This window comes from Orbicella franksi, chromosome 10, assembly GCF_964199315.1.
Source record: "Orbicella franksi chromosome 10, jaOrbFran1.1, whole genome shotgun sequence".
Classification (NCBI taxonomy): Eukaryota; Metazoa; Cnidaria; class Anthozoa; order Scleractinia; family Merulinidae; genus Orbicella; species Orbicella franksi.
In genome coordinates this window covers 12,930,168-12,945,821 of record NC_138154.1, presented here as the reverse complement: position 1 = coordinate 12,945,821, position 15,654 = coordinate 12,930,168, and the positions used below count along the sequence as shown (strand labels likewise).

At 39.1% G+C, this 15,654-nt stretch overlaps 1 protein-coding gene across 2 annotated transcripts; it reads left to right on the top strand.

The window, feature by feature from the left end:
* The first annotated feature begins 3,913 nt into the window (after positions 1-3,913).
* On the top strand, positions 3,914-9,511 carry LOC145500277 (small ribosomal subunit protein uS17-like). 2 transcript variants are annotated; one of them, XM_081479776.1, is made up of 4 exons: positions 3,915-3,958; positions 6,851-6,985; positions 8,655-8,860; positions 9,336-9,511. In XM_081479776.1, the coding sequence occupies exons 1-4, from the start codon at positions 3,947-3,949 to the stop codon at positions 9,463-9,465; spliced, it is 483 nt and encodes a 160-aa protein (XP_081335902.1). In that variant the 5' UTR covers positions 3,915-3,946; the 3' UTR covers positions 9,466-9,511. The 2 variants fall into 2 exon arrangements, with proteins under 2 accessions (XP_081335901.1, XP_081335902.1); XM_081479775.1 differs by lacking the exon at positions 9,336-9,511 and having other exon boundaries at positions 3,914-3,958; positions 8,655-9,062.
* The last annotated feature ends 6,143 nt before the right edge of the window (positions 9,512-15,654 follow it).

Here is a 15,654-nt window from a genome sequence, read left to right as displayed (position 1 = left end):
TTTCTTGTAACTAAATCTCTTGAATTTACTGAGCCTTTCAAAAGTGATCCCTATTATTAATAATTCCAGTTTTTTGAGGGAGGACAAACTGAAATATCTCAGGAACTAATTAATACAGATATTTGCAAACAGTAAATGCCTTACCCAATCTTTGGAGGACTGCTTCTGTGATATGTGCATGTAAAAATTTAAGGGGTAAAAATTTGATGATACCATAGTAGCACTTAAATCACCGACTGACAAACAGTGATTTTACAATTATAGCTCCAGAAATTTTCATTGTCAATGAGCGGACAGACACATACATTTATAATTTATGCGATTTGTCAACAAACAAGAGCGGACAATTTGTTATTGTAACAAAAAAAATAAATAAATTGAGGTCAGTTTTTAACGTGTCTGTCTTGTTATTGACAATGAATTAATTTTCATCATAACACTGTGAAAGGAGTCTGCAGATCCACTTGGCTCTCATCTTGTGGATCCACACCTACTTTCAATTGACAATGTTATGACAAAATTCATGATAAATAACAGCTCACAGATGCATGAAAACTGATGTCAATTGGTTAAATACATATCGCCATTTTTTTTCTTGTACAAGCTCATGAAATGTGATCCATATCTCACTTCAATTCATTGGGCAGATATGTTTCTGATTGGTTTCTGGTCTATTGTTATGCTTTGATCACCTTTTGTATTATTCTATAATGTCACAATAAGCATTGGGAGATTGCAAAAAAAAATCCATACCTATACCATGGACAGCTTTTTGGAATTCTGAAGGGGGGTGCTTTGAACTGAAAATCCAAAGGCATGGGTACTACACTGATTAGAATTCCCAAGGCATGGGGGGGGGGGGGGATTCCAGAAGGGACAGACAAGAGTCAGTGAAAGCACGCAAGAACTCACAGCAGTGTAAATGACCGTAGAAAGCAGGACACAACTTGACCAGCATCAAGTCAGGCATGTGCTCGAGTTCATTTACAGAAGAAATCTGATAAAACATGACATGCACATCAAGCTCTGGAGCCTTTCAATTTGATGAATTTCTTGTCAGATCAATCGTTTCCAACAAGCACACATGCAAAACGTTTGCAAGCCAAGGCAAAATATGCACTGGCAGCAATACTCAATCATAGGGAAACTGCTGTAATGGTTCATAATGTATTGTTGATTAAGTAAATTAGGCAAGATTTGCAAACAGATGTTCATATTTCCATAGTACTTTAGTAAGTCACAAAAAAATTAAAATTTTTATATTTTATTCACCGATTTAGTTGCTGAAGAGGAGAAAGTTCTCATTGCCAAACATTTCGTCATGAACGCATGTAATTGTATTGGTCCCAATTTTGAGCCCTGTCAGGGTAGGAAAAAACCCAGCTCCAGTTGCCCAGGGCAAGTAAATTTTACTCTGCAAGTGAGAATGGAAGTTTTTTTCCAATCAAAAACAATTTAAAATTTAAGACTTCTAAGATGAGTAAAAGAATGAGTTGAAAGCATTACTGTATTTAAAATCCTGGAAGCATACTTGATATAAGACAGTACCTAGTTGCAAATGATGCACAAATGTAGTTGAATTGAGATGAAAAGATTTTAGTGTGGGCAACTGAAAACTGAAATGTACTGGCCCACTGGGAAACTGGATTTCAAAAGCATTTTCCTGCGCTGCCTGTAGACAGATGTTTGATTGAAAATTATTAGCAAAAACTTCTGGGAAGATGTAAAAGTGTAAAATCTCTTTCGCTGTAAGTCCCAGGGAGTCAAACAAGGAATTTCAGAGGGCTGAAGTAAACAATGGAAATCCAGAAGAGAGGGGGGTTAATGGTACTTTCAGAATTTGGAAGGCATGGAGCTGCATTTTTGGAATTTCTGAATGCAAGAAGGGGTTAAAATATAGAAGCTGTCTGTGCAGTGGAAGCTGCCCATGGTTGGATATGGATATTTCCTGGAATCACCCATTGCTTACAAACAAAATTTAAGAAATTGCACCCCCAAAAACAATTTCATATTAAACCCCTAAATAATCATAACAGCCACCTGTCTACAATGGCCCCTTTCTTCTGTCCCCATGGTGGCGATTGTGCAGAGGTTCAACTGTAATTATATACCAAGCCATAATAACCCCTTAAAAGAGCTCTGGGACTACTTGATGACAGTCGTGTAATTCTGGTTGTAACTACATTGCATGTAACATTAGTCAGAGGTTAGATATTAAATGCATTACTCTCAATAGATTACCCTTTTCTTTATATCTGTTGCACAAAAACTCTTCAATGTCTTCTTTTTCTTCCTTCATAACCTACAGAAACAAAGAAAGGCATACCTCACCTGACGTGCAACTCTAGTATCTATAAAAATATGACATGTATTGAGGAATAAAGTGGCAGGTCATTACAGGGTTATCCTAAATGTTTTGTTCAATTTTCTCAGCAATCTTGTCATCGGTTGAGGGCAGGCCAATTTATTGTTAATTCTTAATTTGCACTGCAGTACAAATTAATGTGAGCATGTTTACAATTTTCTCAGTCATATAATAAATGAGTAATCATATCAAAGCATGAGCAATAATTATTAAGGATTTACACTCGTTGCAATATTTGAAAGTTCTTTCAAAATACATTCACCCAAAGTTGAGAGAATTTTCAAATATCATTGGCACATGTAGTGTAAATCCTTCACCTTCATACAATTACCTATACTAATTTCTTCTGCACAAGCTCTCTTCTCCACAGAGTCTCCCAAGTAAAGAAGAGATATTGAATGGGGTCGAAAAAGAAGATTTGCAAGAAGCCAGTGATAGGAAGACAAGTACATGTGTCAGGTGATTGGGCAGAACTTCTCTTGTACCCTCTTGCAATAATATTATTGTCTGCCACACCCTCCCTTCCCACATTTACCCTGTGCTTGTATGTGCACATCATATAGAGTGTACATTCTTACCTACAGGTAAGTATACTACATTTTAACACAGTTCTCCACCATTTTCCAAGGAAACTGATGAGCAGTGCTTCATGTCCAGTTTTTAGTGGGAATAGGAACTGGAGGACAAAACAAGACGAGACAATGTCATATTAACCAAATGCAAACATGTAATTAATAAATTATTAAATTGGTAAAACTCTGTAAAACTGGGTCGACAATAAAGATGTACAGCTGACTGACAGTTTTTGTAGGTGCACTTTCACAATGACTTGCAGCAAAATGTTCCAAATTATACCAAATTTGCTCAAGCAAGTTGCCACGTTTTGTTTGACACTTTGGTATCGTATCAAAGATGGCAAGATTGCCACAGGGTTGCCATGTTTGAACTTAACTAATTAATTGGAGATGTCAACTTAATCGAAATGATAGAAGCATTAACGAAATACTCTATGTTTCTTTCAAAACAGTAAACTTAGGTATATAAGCTTAAGATATAGCTAGACACTAATTAATATATAGCTTAAATTGCGTTTACTCGTTCAACCCAAACATATTCAAGTTAAGCTCTAACATCGTAACTTCGATTCATTGAAAACGCAAATACTTATATGCTTTGCTAGGCATATGGAAGACATCCACGACTGACTGGAAGACCAATGCTGTTGCACACACGAGCTAATGGAACTTGTCGCATCATTGATCAAACATTGTTTCCGCGATTCCGTGCATAATTTGTACCCTTAGCTTTAGTTTGGCGCGATGGAGAGAGGGAAGTGCACGTGCGATACCTTAGGACATAATCAATACCGTGCTTATATCTTTCTAACACTCACAGTTCAAGAGATGCTGCAATAATGGTAACTTAAAACGTGACAGACTGTTCATATATCTTTCGAAGCTAAACTCAGTTCATTTTTGCCGCCATCTTGAACTTCGAGCCTCGTCTCCGTCCGACAAAAACAGCACAGCATGTCGGGAAAATTCACGAGACCACGTGGTTCTTCCTCTTTTAGTGGCAACCATGGCTGAACAGGTTAGGATATAGCAAAGCAGAATTTCTTTTCGCTTTAATCACGCTTTAGAACTACAAATGAGTGATATTTAGGTACCCGTAGTCTGAATAGATCTGCAGAGAGTAGTTTAAGTGACAAACTACGGAATAAATAGACCTTTCTGGGCTTCATTTGGTCAAAGACTGAAGAGGTTTCGGCATGTGTGTTCTGTGATTACAATCTTAGCGAAGTTTTTGTGCGATCGAGTTGTATCGCAATAAAAGTCACACAGCCTGCCTAGATCGTTTTTAGTTGTCGGCGAAGACAAATAATTTCTTTGTTCGAGACTGTAGTTTACGTTGTAGTTCGATTCACCTTCACAAATAAAGCTGTATAAAAGAAGTACACTTGAATACATGTCCGAGGCGGGCATTTTCCTCCCTTCAGAGAAGCGCCAAGCTGATGTCTGTAAACAGCGAGGCGAGGTTTTGAGGTAAATAGCTGAAATCAGTGGAAAAGGAATGAAATGTCTGTAATTTTTTTTATTTTTTTTTTTATAAATTAAATTCTTTGTATTCCAAATGGGACTGCAAACTTTACAATGCATTTCCATGCTTGACCTTTTTGAGAGCTGACTGCTTTCAGTCAGTCTATTTTTTTTCTTAGAGTCCGATCATATCCCGTATATACTTTCTCAACAAAATGTCTTGCCTTGTACTCCCTGCACGAGCATTTCAAGAAAAAAAAATAGAACAGATGGCGTTAATACACTTACATGTTCTTACAACAACAACAACATAAGACAACATAAGACATTAGACATAACACTAAGTTCAAGACAAGTGTTTTTTAATTTGATTGCAGAAACTTTTGTATATCATATAATTGTGGTGACCATGTGAGCTTGCTTTATAATGTGGTCATGATGGCCAATTGCTCATCTTTTCTTAAAATTAAATTTACCAACAGGGACTCACAGGGTCCGACAAATAGTTTTGACAAATTGTGTCCCTGGGCAAGTGGCATGTAAAAATCTCTTGTCCAACAGGATGACTTGGTTGTTCCATATCATGCGGGCAGGAGCGATTGAAGTCAATTGAGCAATGACCATAAAACAGGAATTCCCATAGCTGGATTGATATAACTCTCCTAAATTAAAACCTACTTTTTCTAAGTATACATTAGGGTACAGCTTACCCTAGAACGTTTTCATAAATTTGACCCCTACTTCCTACAGTGCAGCTCAGATATATCCGAACCAAAATATACGCGTAATGCGCGTCAGCCCAATACGCGTATACGCGTATGCATATACGCACATACGCGTATGCATATACGCACATACGCGTATGCATATACGCACATACGCGTATACAGCATATACGCGTATGCCTGATTAGTATGTATGAGCTAACCTATTGTTTCTTCTTTTCTTATCAGGTCATTGTTGTTTTCAATGGCTTGACAGCTTGCCACAGAGCGAGAAAGAGTTTTCTTTATTTTGAATACGCGTACACAGTATACGCGCGTATGTCTACAGACTAAGCAAAATGTTAGCTGAAACTAACATTTTGCAATTGGGCACTTGACTGGAAATTAAGTGACTGAATATTGATTAAAAGAGAGAGTATTTTGTCGTTAAATCAAAAATTTACTAATTTTTTTGTGTCAAATAGAACCGGGGATACACGCTTCAACAATCCCATCTTCATGGAGCAAACATCACAACCGAAAGATAACATCTTCTCGAAACAAAGTCTGAACACGGTCCAAGCAAGCGACTTGGAAACGTGTGCCGAAACACACAACTTTTCCTCGAAGAAAATTAAAAATAACAAAATGTGAGCGGCGCACCATAGAATCTTTGATAAACAATTCTTTTGTCAGGAAAAGAGTAATTTACTATTTGAATGAACGGTTTGTGTCAGATACTGGAGATATCACTTTCTCGACAAGGTCGAAACGCTTCAAACAATAAACATCTCGCAAGCGACTTGCCGACGCATGCCGAAACACAGAACTGTTACTTGAGGAAAAAATAACTAAACGTGAGCAGCGCGCCATAGAAACTTTGATAAACATTTCTTTGGCTAAAGAAAGAGCATTTTACCGTTTGAATGAACGATTTGTGTCAAATAGAACCGGAGATATCATTTTTTCGACAAGGTCTTCGGAAAGCTTCAAACAATAAACATTTCGCAAGCGACTTGCCGACGCATGGCTAAACACAGAACTTTTGCTTGAAGAAAAATATAATTAAATGTGAGCAGCGTCCCATAGAAACTTTGATAAACAATTGTTTGGCTAAAGAAAGAGCATTTTACCGTTTGAATGAACGGTTTGTGTCAAATATAACCAGAGATATCATTTTTTCGACAATGTCTTCGGAACGCTTCAGACAATAAACATTTCGCAAACGACTTGCCGACACGTGCCGAAACACAGATCTTTACTTGTAAGAACATAAAGTTCACGTGTTAAAATAGGGAGTTCAAGCGACTGTATCAATTTTCTTCCCATTTTTAGTAGCTTAAGATCAAGTGTTGATAAACGGTAGTTTGTCGGTGAATTTGCGAAGTGATCGAAATATGATAGCTTTTATTGACCGGCTGACGTTTTAACAATATGCAAATTTCGCTTTGAAGCCATTTTCATTCTCAAGAAACATAATGTCCTTTGTTTGACTAACAATGCTTCACATAAAGAAACTTGTGGGAATGCATAACAAAGAGACATATACGCGCGTATATACGCGTATATATGCGCGTATATACGCGTATATGTGCGCGTATTGACATACGCGTATACGCAAAATACGCTCGTATGATACGCGTATGCGTAGTTCACTTATATCTGAGCTGCACTGTATGTCAATAATCAACTTGTCTCAAAATTTCGAGCACAATTGCGACATGCTCTTGTTTCATTTTTAGACAGAGAGAGCCTACCAGAAGCAGGCACCAATTTTTCAAAACAAGAAACGTATCCTGGGTCAACAAGTCAAGAAGGACAAAAAGGAACTACGATATGTGAGGAATGTTGGTCTGGGATTTAAGACTCCTAAAGAGGTGATGTAAATCTTTAATTTTTGCTAATAGACCACACATGACAGGTTTATACAGTGTATATGCAGTGTAGTTAAACCCAGTGATGTCTGTGCTGACCATAACCAACCATGACGTGCGTTGGACTTTGTTCCACTTCTGATGTCATCGGTTTTGACCAAAACTGGCATCATCTACTGTATACTAAGTTCTGCAGGAGGAAAAGGTCTTTCCAATGAAACCCAGATCAGAGTGATTGGCTCAGTGGAGTATGAAATATATATGAAAATGCTTAGAAATTGTTGGAGTGAAAAACTCAGAGCAAAATTTCCTGCAACTACACATAGCTACTCCATGGTAAAAATTACCTGTCTCGGTGATGTCTCCTCAGAAATTTTGGAACTGGAACCAAGCCCAGTAGAAGGTCAATCACTGCAGCAAAAAGATAAGAAATGGAGAAAAAGGAAAGGCGAAAAAAAAATTTAAAAAAACGAAAAGCTTAAAGACGTAGGTCACTTTCATGACTGAGCAAAAATGTAGTGAAACTCGATGCAAGTGAAACGAAAGGTATGCTGTCAAGTTGCAAATGCCTTTTTGAGTAGATTGGAACTAATTTGGCTCATATCCAGGCTGAAAATCTCCAAAATTAATAAGATGTCCAAAAATGTTTTTTGTTCTTTTTTTTTTTTTTTTTGGCAAAAAGCTCCAGAAGTCAATGGGTTAATGTACTTAATTTTAGGTCAAACCAAGGCTGTGAGCAGGCTCACCTTTGAGTCACACACACAAGTGGCGAAGAGTGAGTCGGTCAGTGAAGCTATTTGGCGGGGTGAAGTTTATTGAAGAGGTGCCAAGAAAGTGAGCCTGCCTTGATCTCTGTAAATTTTTTATTTCTTCTTTGCCTGAGTGAAGTGAAATACCATTTGCCAAAAGCAGGAAAGGCGAGAAAATTGTCAATTTATGATGTTTGATGAGGAGCGATTAGATCCCCACAGAATCGTTAATTTATCAAGCAGTTCTCACAATGTCAACAGTCATCAACATATGGAGTCAGAGGAAGAGTCTATTTCCAGTCTAGTGGGTGCAGTAAATAGCAGTTGAAAGTACTTCTATAAATCGAGATGCACTTGTCTTATTGCCCAATGGATATGGCAAGAGTTAATTACAAATGTACAGTACCTGATGACAAGTGGGCAACGAAACAATACTTAGGCGTTTGCTTGCTTACCAGCATCATCGATGAGCAGGTTGCCGAAGCAAGATCACTTTGAGTCAAATGTATGTCCTTGCTACACATGAACTTTCACAGTTTTTCTTCAGCAAAACTTCATCAACAACAGACTTTGCATCTGCTTGTTGTTATGGAAAAGAATTAAAATTGTCCCAAGAAATTTTAGCTGGCAAACTTTATTCTTCTGATGAAATATAATTGGCTTATTTCTCCCACAGTTTCTGGGTGGAATTAAAAATTTACAGAGATCAGAACATGCTCACTTTCTTGTCTCGTGCCTTTATCACTCAGTTCGTATTCCCCAGACATGAGCCCTCTCATGGGCTAGGTCAAACCTGGCATTTTGTTTTACATCTATTTCTCGGGCAGAAAGTTTTGTCCATATAAATGGATGCTCTTTTTAAAGGTACATGCTCTTTTTAAAGGTACACACAACATGCTCAACATGTGATTATATCTTTACAGGCCATCGAGGGAACATACATAGACAAGAAATGCCCCTTCACAGGAAATGTAAGCATCCGTGGCCGTATTCTGACAGGCATTGTTGCGAGCATGAAAATGAAGCGTACAATTGTGATCAGACGGGATTATCTGCATCACATCAAGAAGTACAACAGATTTGAAAAACGGCATAAAAATCTTTCTGCCCATCTCTCTCCCTGTTTCAGGTTTGTGAAGTGTTTGGTTTGTATAATTTACAGTGCAATACATGATAATCATTTGTACATTTGTGTAGATTGCTGTGCTTATAAATATTATTATCAGGGGTACAAAAGACTTGGTTTGTCTTTGAAGCTCGTCTGGCTCCTAGTCAAATATAATTATATTATCTGTAATAAAACAAACATCATTTGATGTTCCTTGACAGTAGACCCTTTGATCAAATTTGAATCCTTTCAATGTTTCTTTCTCCCCATTATTATTTTTAAACTGTAGAGCAACTACTGTAAACTTGTCTCACTTTTGACACCAATCAATCACCAGTTAATTTATTTTTGTATGTGGAAGTTTGAACTTGGGCGCAAAACATTGTAATATCTCACCATTTTCAGCTGTCAAAACCAGAGCAGTTACATGTACAATTTCAAAGGTCTTCTGATCTTCAGAGCTGCATTTTAAGTTGTCTCTTTTGTTTCATGTTAGGGATGTTGGCCTTGGTGACGTGGTGACAGTGGGTCAATGTCGTCCACTCAGTAAGACAGTACGTTTCAATGTGCTCAAGGTCAGCAAAGGAAAGGGCAGCAAGGACAAGAAGCAATTTGAGAAATTCTAAATGTGCTTGGCTTTCTCTGCTTACAATTAAAAATTCCTATAAAAAGAACAGTTGTGTGTCAGAGATTTTATTTTGTATCTAGAAATTCTTTATTTGTTAAACCTTAATCTGTGATGCTTCAGATGGTAGTACATGTACATTTGTATTTCACTTCAAGTTCATCTTGCAATGACCATCTATGGTTAAAACTACCCTCATGAAACCCCTTTATTTCAACATTTAGCCTTGTTTTGTTTTGTTTTTTTATTTATTCATGACCATAAAGCAGGGCTACATTTATATATCTCCAAAAGCATTCACTCAACAGTAATAAAACTTGCATGGCGTGTGAAACATCCGGGAAACATGGCTACTACTTCTAGTGATAGTCACATGTCAGTTGTGATGCCTTATTGTGCCTAAATGATATCTCATTTCAAAAACTCTGCCATCTTGTTTTTTTTAGACATGTCAGAATAGCTTCAAAACTGATTTCAAACAACTTGGGATTTTTGGAAAAAATTCTCTTAAATCTGAAATCTCACCAAAGCAGATATTTACATTTTAAAAAATACTTACAGTCGGTGAAACGCCCGTTGTAAACATGGTAGCCATAGGAATGTTGAGTCATGTGACTAAGCAATTGACGCACCGAAATGTTTCTTAAATTTTCGGCACAGTCACAAAGTTTGAATGTTGTTAAAGATTTACATGTAAAAGTGTAGAGTATCATTTTGTTTAAGGCACCATTCCTAAGAGTGATTGCAACCATTACCACATAGATATTCATTACTCTCTCTCTCAAATGAATGCACAGTTTATGGTGCAGTGTGCATCGTTGATTCATGCCGAAAGTTCTTATTATCCTGGCCAAAACAAGCCAAGCGCCCGGCCAAACGCTCTAGTAAAGGTCGAAAGACTAAGAAGACCTAGAAAGGATCAGGGGCAGGGGGGTGGTCAAGATTACAGACCCAAGCGTCGGAAATGGACAGATGTCATTGATGTCAGAGGCCAACACAAACGATCACAATAGGACTCAAAGACCTCATAAGTCCCATAATACTAACGTGATCAAGCGATAATGGATGCGTTTGACAGAACCTGACAGGGTACAGAGCTGTTAAAAAAAAATTAAGCCTTGGAGCCTCTGCCTCATAGCTGCCGGAGCTTATCCCGGTTTCTGTAGCATGAAGCGGTTACACTGTAGGAGTATTTCTACTACTCCCCCTGGAGGGGATGCCAGTCCATCGCAGGTGACTCACTCCCCCGCAATTTGTTAGGTTTCCCCAACAATTCGCCGGTACCCATTTATACTCCTGGGCGGAGAGAGGCACTGTGAGAATTAAGTGTCTTGCCCAAGAACACAACACAGCATCCCTGGCCAGGGGGCCCGTTTCTCGAAGGCCCCGGAAACTTTCGGGCCCGTAAAGCCATTTTTATAGTTCATCTGTATCTAAAAACGGAGAAGTATATACGCCTGAAACTTCTTGTATGAAGGGAACCTCTGTTCACATTAAGAATATGTGAATAAAACAGCTCTGAAATCGTAAGGTTCGAGATTTTGATATGGCTTTCCGGGCCCGAAAAGTTTCCTCAACTTTCGAGAAACGGGCCCCTGGGCTCGAACCCGGACCGCTCGATCGGGGGACGAGCGCATTAACCATGAGGCCACCGCGCCTCCACTACACAGCCGTTGCTATTCATTTTTTGAAACCTGCTACATTTATATGCACAAAAAGTTCGTTTCTATCAGCTTGCGGTTTTTGCGCTGATCAATTTACGAGGTCATGCAAGAATTTAAATACCGTATCCCGTTCTGTTCCACTTGCGAATCCCGCATCCCAACCCCATAAAAACACGAATTCCCGCTCCCACTCGTAATTGTAATTCCCGCTTCCCGCCCCTGTGTTTAGCTTAAATCCCGAATATCACGGCGAAAAAAAAGCCAATTCTCGCATCTCGCCAAACCTATTGGGGACGCTCAAAAGAGAAGATCTAGATGGTGACCAAGAGCAGATTCTTTAGATCCAGTGTGACACATACTCCATGTAGTACAGTGCCACCCAGCTTGTATATTAGAATCTTGGCCACCATCACTGCGCCGCAGATGATGTCACCTTCTGGAACTGTGGTTTATGTGCTGCCATAGACACTATTTGAAAGCTATTTAAAAAGCCTCATCAATTATTGAGGTCTGTCTCTGAGAGGAATAAGTTACCCTAGGGGCGAGGGTGGGGAAGTTGACTCTGGTTTCCTTGAAAATGTCAAATTCCCCAGGGTGGGGGGCGGGGAGGCGGTGGGGGCAGACCCAGTATTGATAGGTGCATTGTAGTCAGACGACTTTTACGAGCAGTAGTAGACGCGCCCAGCGATCTTATGACCTCAGTAGTGAGTATACGTAAGAATGAAAAACCCGTCCAACATCCAAAATATCCATGAATAGAGGCCATGGCCAGTAAAACAAGTCATTTGGTGAGCATATTGAGTGACTTCCAGCAGAAAACAACAACCCTTTGAATTCGTAGAACCTCGCTGTGCGAATCATATAAGCCCGCAGTAATCATCAATCAGTCAATCGGCGATTTCAACCAAACTGTAATGAATTTTTACAAATTGACGTCAGTTTTTCACGCGTCTGTCCTGTTATGAATTTCGTCAAACATTGTCAAAGTACCGGTAGCTGTGGATCCACGAGGCGATAGTCGAGTGGATCCGCAGAGTACTTTGACAATGTTATGACGAATTTGATGACTGAGGTCAATTTGTTTTTTACGATAGCAAATTAATAGACCATTTTACAGTTGTCTGCTCAGAGACCTGGCCTTTGAATGACAGCGACGCTGGAGGTGACCTTGCTTTGATACAGGCCTCTCCGCTTTTGTTGTGTCAAACGAAGTTGTTCTAATGTTAATTAGGTGCATTTACATGACAAAAGCAGAGAGGTCTGTATCAAAGCAAGGTCAGCTCCAGCCTCGCTGTCATTCAAAGGCCAGGTGCCCGAGCAGACAGCTGTAAAATGGTCCATTGTCCGCTCTCGCTCGTTCACGCATCGCATTAATTATAAATTCATGTGTCTGTCCGCTTATTGACAATGAAAATTCGCCAATGAGCGCGCGAGAATAAAATAATAGCTGTATTTGCACAGGTAGCCCAAGCTCCTTTTGGAACCGTCAACATGACATTGGGTAACAGCGTTATTATAAGAGTTTGTATGTGAATATAACGATCGTACAAAATTTTTTCCGCCCTGGTTCAGAAACTCAAAAATCTCACACGTAACACTTCTCTTCCTTTTAGCTCTAATGAGACTGTCACTAACATTTCCTCTCGTAGTCTCACGTCAGAACAACTCGACATTCTCAAATTTGGATCAACACATTCCATCCGTCCGAGTCAGATGTCTTCACATGCTTTGAGCTTATCAATCACACCATGGCAAAGAACTTGAGGGACACCAAGCAAGCAGGAAAACTTGTTGCAGACCTTTCTCATTTAGCCCATTCTTATGTCTCTTCATACCGTCCAACGACTGCTGACCTCAAGAAACTCAGAGTTCTTAAGGAGCTAAAGAAGAACAAAAACTTTGTCATTTTAAAACCAGACAAAGGGAATGGTGTGGTCGTCTTGGACCGAACAGATTACGACCAAGGTATCCTTAAAATCATCAATGACACTTCCAAATTCCGGCCCATCAAGGAAGATCCAACTTTACTGAGAGAAGGTAGACTGCAGCGACTTCTCCGAAAGTTGAAGAAAGATAGTCACCTTGCCAACGAAGTGTACGAAAACATCTATCCCAAAGGCTCTCAACCAGCAAGAATTTATGGCCTCCCCAAAATGCAGAAGGATTTTGGACCTAACTCAACTCCGCCATTTCGCCCCATCGTGTCTTCTATTGGAACGTACAATTATAACCTGGCCAAATATCTATGCAATCTTTTGGCGCCGCACATCCCAACTGAACACTGTGCTACAGACACTTTTACTTTTGTACAGGACATTCAATCTTTATCTATGTTTGGTTTCCTTCGATGTGGAAAGTCTCTTTACTAACATACCTCTTGAGGAATGTATTGACCTGGCGGTCAATTACATTTCCGAGGGAAATCCTGACCTTAAGTTAAGTAAACCTGAACTTAGAAGCCTTTTCACTGTAGCCACCGTCCAGACCCATTTCTTATTTAACGGTTCTTTCTATGACCAAATTGACGGTGTGGCCATGGGGTCTCCCCTTGCTCCCGTATTAGGCAATCTTTTTATGGGACATCATGAAAAACTATGGTTGGAAAATTTTCAATGCTCTAAAATTTTATTTTATCGTAGGTATGTTGACGACACTTTTTGTTTATTTCACTCGGAGCACGATGCTGTTATATTTTTTGACTACACTAACTCTAGGCACCCCAACATAAGGTTTACTATGGAAAAAGAACTTAATCGCAAATTACCCTTTCTAGATGTTCTTATTGATAATAGTGACACTAATTCCTTCCTAACTAGGGTTTACGGTAAGAAAACCTTTACTGGGTTATTAACTAATTATTTTAGCTTCACCTCGTACTCATACAAAGTAGGTCTCATTAGGACTCTTGTTGACAGAGCCTACAAGATCAACGACACTTGGTTGGGGTTACACGAGGATATAACCAAGCTTACTGAAATTCTCAAAAAGAACCTTTTCCTTGCCCATTTAATTGAAAAAGTGGTTAACCGTTACATCACTGGGACCCATAGCAATCATTGTCCCCGGGGCTACCCCCTTACCACCTCGCCCACGTTTTACTTTAAGCTGTCGTACATAGGCCATTTTTCTGTCATCACTCAGAAGAAGATTCGACACTTAATCAAGCGCTATTGTAATGATTTAGACATCAAATTAGTTTTTTCTTCCTTTAAGATAGGTAACCTTTTTGGTGTGAAAGACCCTATCCCCGGCGGGCTTCGTTCACGTGTGGTTTATAAGTTTACATGTGCGGGCTGTAATGCCTGTTATGTCGGCGAAACCTCCCGTCATTTTTCCACACGCGTACGTGAGCACTTAGCCGTTGATAGGGCCTCTCACATCTTCAAACATCTTCAGAATTCTGAACGTTGTCGCTCATTGTGTTCAATAGACTGCTTTCATATTTTAGATCACGCCACTACCAGCTTTCAACTCAAGATAAAGGAGGCTATCCATATTCAAAAAGAACTACCTTGCCTCAATCAGCAATTACACCATGTAAATCTAAAATTATCCTTTTAATTTACACCTTTTCACGTTCTGTTGTTACTATTTGTCTTAATTAGCATTTTTGCCTACTTATTATTCAACTTGCTTTGCAATCATTCATTCAACTGAAGATGACAGAAGTTCTGTCGAAACATGTCTTTTAAACTTAAAAAGTGGTCGTTTTCCTTAAAATCTTTACATGTCTGCTGTTATCTAGACCTTAAGGGGGGAAAAATAACAAAATCGACTTAACTGTCCTGCTGTTTGTATAACTTGTGTTTTTATGGCGTTTGGAGGGGTTTCAGTGGGATTTCAGTGGGCTTTAGCTTCTCTGTATTCCTCTCCCTAGAATACAGAAATGCTGAAACCCACTGAAATCGCTCTGAAACCCCTCCAAACGTCATAAAAACACAAGTTATACAAACAACAGGACAGGTAAGTCGATGTTATTATATTTTCCCTGATTTTGAACTATTTTGTACGATCGTTATATTCCCATACAAACTCTTATAATAACGCTGTTACGCAATGACATGTTGACGGTTCCAAAAGGAGCTTGGGTAACCTGTGGTATTCAGTCTGGGAATCGGAAGTCAGAATGAAGGGTCGGCCGTTCGAATCATAGTGTGGCCAGCTTTTTGTTTTGTTTTGTTTTGGTTTGTTTTTCTCCGAGCTACTAAGGGATAATTTGCGTTTATGAAGGAAAAATGTTCAAGCAATGAGTAAAGTAATTACATAAAACAAATGAGACGATATGGAAATTTGAAATAATTTTTCACGGAAGAAAAGCACTTCTTGAGTGAAACCCTCGCACGTGTTTTTGGCAAAATTTCGGTTAAAAGCCGCTGTCAAAGTAATTGAGCGATTGAATTAAACAACTACCTTTGTTGCATACCAAATAGTCTTTATTTGGGAGCGCTTGTTCGACTCCAAACGCGAAAGATCAGTTTATCGCTTTGGTAGCCATTCTGTTCACAATGGTCGGCCCTCTCGCGAAA

Coding starts and splice junctions, on each gene's coding strand:
- LOC145500277 (XM_081479775.1), top strand. Junction 6,986..8,654: donor GATTTAAGACTCCTAAAGAG/GTGATGTAAATC, acceptor ATATCTTTACAG/GCCATCGAGGGAACATACAT.